Genomic DNA, 4,732 nt, shown 5'->3' with positions numbered 1-4,732 from the left:
AGAGGCTAGCTCTATATAAACTTTTCCCTTTTAAAAAATCTTTTGAAAAACCCAAGATTCTTAATGAGTTTCAAAACATTGCTAAAAAATAAGTCATATTTTAATCGGAGACCTATGGAGTAGACAAGAGGTGTACTTCCCTGAGAATTACATGCATACTACGATAGCCAAGTGCATGTACTGTTTTACTCCATAAAATATTCTTAACAGTTCAAAAAAAAAGAAAAACCTTAAAAACTAAACTGAGAATTAAAGATTTGTCACGAGCAATGGTGGATTTCTCACTAGCAGGCATGTATTCTTGCTCTTTGAAAGATATTCTCACCAGAAAAAAATTGGTTTCTAGCTCTTTCGAAGATAATCTCACGAGCAAGCTCTTATTTTAGGCTAGAGAGAGAAAGAGTGAGTTTTGGTGCCATAGAAGAGAGAGAGAGGGAGGGGGGTGGGTGGGAGCTATTAATGGGAACTCTCCCCTGTTTTAGCCCATTCCTCTCTCTCTCTTCAACCAAGATTCCTTCTCTCTCTAGAATAAGACCCATCATCGCCATGTCCTCCAAAGCCCCTGATACACCAACAGTGACCACATTAATGGTTACTTCTCCTCTCTCTAAACCTTTGTTACCAAAACCCATTTGGGCTAAGCTTGGTCAGAGGCTCAATGTTGCAGGGATGTTGTCTTTTTTGGCTGTGATTTTGAGGGACCAAGAAATGGCTCTTCCTCACCTCAGGGCACAGGACTTGAGGTGGGTTAATTGGGCTGAGCTCAAGAGGCAGGGGTTTGAGGGTGTGGTGTTGGATAAAGATAATACTCTCACTGCTCCTTACTCTTTCTCTCTCTGGCCTGGACTTGGTAGCTCTTTGGACCAGTGCAAGTCTGTGTTCAAGGGAAAGGTCGCTCTTTTCAGCAACTCCTCTGGTACTCCCTTTCTATATATCTCTTTCTCTCTCTATTCTCTCTCTGGTTCTTGGCTGGTTGATAATTCTGGTTTCTCCATTAATTTTCTTTTCTTAAACTCCTAAATTTTGTGCCTCTGTTTGCTTGACTCCACTGGTATTTTCCCCTTTTCCTTTAAGAGTTTTTATCTTCATCATCATTCTCTCTCTCTCCACAATTGAGTTGAATAGTTGTTGTATGCATAAATTGCAGGGCTCTTGGAGTATGATTCGGATGGATCGGAAGCGAAAGCCTTGGAGAAGTTGCTTGGAGTGCATGTGATCAGACATGGCAAGTAGTACATTACATAATGCCACTACTTTCCCCTTCTCCTCTCTGTTCATCCCTTCCTTTGTCCATCATCTTAATTGTTTTTTTTCCCCTTCCCTGTTTCCCATCCAATTATTCTGTGAATAGCTGAATTTTGCTTTAACTTCCTAAGAAACTAATTGCATGCGACCTTCCATTGTTCAATTTCTGTGAAAATTGAACTATCATTTTCCAAATAGGTATGATTGAATTTAACTTATTAAAAAAAAGAAAAACTACAATTCAAAAAAAAAAACCAAAAAGAAAAACTTTTGTTGCTCCAAGTTCTCACTGGCGAAATTTCAAACCAGCTTAGCCTATTGGCCCGTCTACTTGGGCTATCTCGACATGAACATAATAAGCAGCAAAGACAAAGAAAAAAAGAAAAGAAAACGAAGCTAAGAATGTAAAATAAAGTTTTTCTGTATCATGTATTCCGTTTATATCATCATCATCATAGCCTTTACCCAATTAATTGGGGTCGGCTACATGCTTTACATTTATATGTAGCATATTATGTCCAATTTTCCTCTCTCAACATAACTTCCATCATCTCTCCACAAGAGTTCAGTTACTGATTGATGTCCTACTGTTCCTTTCCATAAGGTTAATGAATTCATTTTGAATCTTAATCCTTCTAGAGAAAAGGTAATGAGAAACTACTGGTTTGTTACTTTCTTGGGCCAAAAAAATAAGCTATGCATTGTCTATAGAGTTGTTTATCGATCTTCTAATGATGAATAAATTATAGAAGTTATTCTGTCCCATTTCTGCCGACCCAGATTAGCTGGGATACTGTTCAGATGGTGATGACGATGAGGATTTCTTCTTATTTCTCACTGTGTTATGTAAACAGGGACAAAGAAGCCAGCGGGTACAGCTGAAGAAATTGAGAAGTACTTCAACTGTGAGGCTTCTCAACTGGTTATGGTAAGAAAAGGAATCTGGGACTCTTTTAACTTTCACTGCCTTTCAACTAATAACTAACTGTTTTGGTCATATGTCAGGTTGGGGATCGCTATTTTACAGATGTTGTGTTTGGCAATAGAAATGGATTTCTAACCATCTTAACACAACCATTGAGCCTGGCTGAGGAGCCTTTGGTTGTGAAGCAGGTGCATTCTTCTCCTTCGATTGAGTACTGGCGTTTTTTAATTGACAGCCATGTTCTTTTGGATGCGATCACAACTAGTTATTCCCTTTCTTTATTTTTCCCTTTTAGAGAATCTTAGATAATCATACACTGGATATCAAGAACCTGGCTTTAAAACTTGGTTGGTGTTTCACTCTAAACATTAAATATCACTATGGTTCCAATTGTATGAAGAACTTAAACATATATCATTGAATTCTTTTAGTAGGTTAGAAGCATTATGAGCTATTCTGAACAATGAAATTGATGATTATTTATTTCTCAGGTCAGGAAATTGGAAGCTGCTTTAGTGAGTTCTTGGTATCAGAAAGGCTTGCAGCCAAGAAAGCACAGTCGGCTCTCTGATGAGAGTTGTTGTGTGCAAGATCCAGCTTCTTAAGCTACCACTATATCTTTGTCGCTTCATATTCATTCGGCTACCTCAACTTGGTGGCCTGTCTCAACATCAACACAAAAAAAAAACTCGGGCGGTCCTTTTCTAGCATTGATGGTGCTTCTGTTACTGGAGAGCATGCCCAACCATGATAGCCACCTACTCTTTTATGGTGAGCATGCATATATGTAAACCCATATATGCATACATGGATGTGTCCATTCACATTAGCGTTTTCATTTATGCATGCATGGTCATCCATTTTCAATTTTTGGGGAATTGGTGGTGCATCTGCAGTCTACATAAACAGCATACCTGATTAACCAGCAGGTTCTATAGAAGTTGATAGTCCTTTCTCTTTATTAGTTTGTAGAAGTTGATGTTATTTTAATGTAGACAATTCAAAGTTCTTGTCTCATTTGATGCCCAGCAATTTAAACTCTTATCAGTTTTTATTCAATCAGTTATTTGAGATTGTTATTTCTTTGAGATTATGATCTTATGTAACTCAAACAATTTCTTATACAGTTGTGCAACTCAACTATTTTTTATACGAAGTGTAACAAATGGTCTGAGCTTTCTCTGTGTGCCATCTTTGTGACATTGTCTCTTGTTTTAGATTTCATATATAACTAATTATGTTTACTAGATGCTAACATTAGTGGAGGAGTTGTTTTTGTTTTCCTTTTTCCCAATCAGTCATGCAGCACCGAGCTAAAATACAAAGTTAATCTCAAAAATAAAGCCTGAATAAATTTTTAGATGAGGGCTATTTGTCGCCTTCGTTTGACCATATAGGAGGGGAAAATGGCCTACTTCTTCTGATCCACACCATTCATGGGCACCTCCCTTTGGTGGCCCCAGCTATCGACAAATTGTAACCAAAACATCTCTGCATACTAAAACAAAAGATAACTGCTTTTCCCTCTTTATAAACAACTCCCTTTTGTACGGTTGATAAGCTGTGATTTCTTCCTTGGTTAAGTTGATTTGAGAAGGGTAAAACAAGTTTTTATCCTTGATTTGGGAGCGCTTGGCAGCATTTTCCAACAGGGGAGAAGAACTGGTTTTGCTGTGTCATTCATGCTTAACTGGATATGACCAAACACTTTATAAAACTAGTCACTAATGAGCAGGGATGAAAATGTTATTGTTTGTGGCTAAATGGTCAATCCAAACTGGACCTCTCTCCCCCTCTCTTCAGATACCATTTTTTAACCCTAGACAAAGGCTAGTCTGGACTGCCCCCCTTAGGACAATTCATAAATGTACCAATATGGAAGGTAATAAATAGATAGGCTTTTCAGTTTTGCGATAAAAAAATCACAATCATTGATTGTTAGAGGGAAATTGGGTGGTTGGAAATGTGCTATAGATTAGGCACAAAATTCAAAATAGGATTTCTCGAATGTTGTGATACAATTTAGGATTTTACATCCAAAGGTTGAAAATGATTGTGACCTCCTAGCAACATAAATAAATACTCTCAAGTTTTTTTCACCTTTAAAACTTATTTTATGAGTTTTTCATGTATAAATGGGTATAATGGCAAATCATCATCATCATTGTCAAATCTTTTCTCCGCCTAATTGAGGTCTGCTAAATGAATATGATGGAAAATGATTTGTGAAAATTCTCCCACGTAAGCATCAAATGAAAAATAAGAAAATATGTCCATACCAACGCTCAATGCTTTTGAGCTGATTGTGATATTCTATAAAAAACTGTTCAGTTTCAGTGTGACTCGTATTATTTAAATTTTTTATAAGAGCACATTCCCTCGAGGTATAGTTTATTTTGGCAAGAGACCTATTTGGAAGGATTATTTTTAATATGAAATTTTAGAAACTATTGAAGAATTACTAAAATAATTATTCTCAAAGAAAAAGAAAAAAGAAAATTAAGTTTTTTAACACTTGGATCTTACAATCTAAAAATTGGATAGCCTCTATTCAACCTCCAG

General features: G+C 36.8%; 1 protein-coding gene across 1 annotated transcript; it reads left to right on the top strand.

Annotated features, from left to right (window-relative positions):
- The first annotated feature begins 258 nt into the window (after positions 1-258).
- On the top strand, positions 259-3,349 carry LOC18443223 (haloacid dehalogenase (HAD) superfamily protein). The gene is made up of 5 exons (XM_006853415.4): positions 259-916; positions 1,148-1,225; positions 2,100-2,173; positions 2,251-2,358; positions 2,662-3,349. Exons 1-5 carry the CDS (start codon positions 460-462, stop codon positions 2,773-2,775), a joined length of 831 nt encoding a protein of 276 aa, XP_006853477.2. The 5' UTR covers positions 259-459; the 3' UTR covers positions 2,776-3,349.
- The last annotated feature ends 1,383 nt before the right edge of the window (positions 3,350-4,732 follow it).

The sequence above is a fragment of the Amborella trichopoda genome, chromosome 2, assembly GCF_054954075.1.
Source record: "Amborella trichopoda isolate Santa Cruz 75 chromosome 2, AtrichopodaSantaCruz75HAP2 v2.0, whole genome shotgun sequence".
In the NCBI taxonomy this organism is placed as follows: domain Eukaryota; kingdom Viridiplantae; phylum Streptophyta; class Magnoliopsida; order Amborellales; family Amborellaceae; genus Amborella; species Amborella trichopoda.
This window is presented reverse-complemented; position numbering and strand designations above follow the sequence as displayed.

Coding starts and splice junctions, on each gene's coding strand:
- LOC18443223 (XM_006853415.4), top strand. CDS start 460: ATGGGAACTCTCCCCTGTTTTAGCCCATTCCTCTCTCTCTCTTCAACC. Junction 917..1,147: donor TCTTTTCAGCAACTCCTCTG/GTACTCCCTTTC, acceptor CATAAATTGCAG/GGCTCTTGGAGTATGATTCG. Junction 1,226..2,099: donor AGTGCATGTGATCAGACATG/GCAAGTAGTACA, acceptor TTATGTAAACAG/GGACAAAGAAGCCAGCGGGT.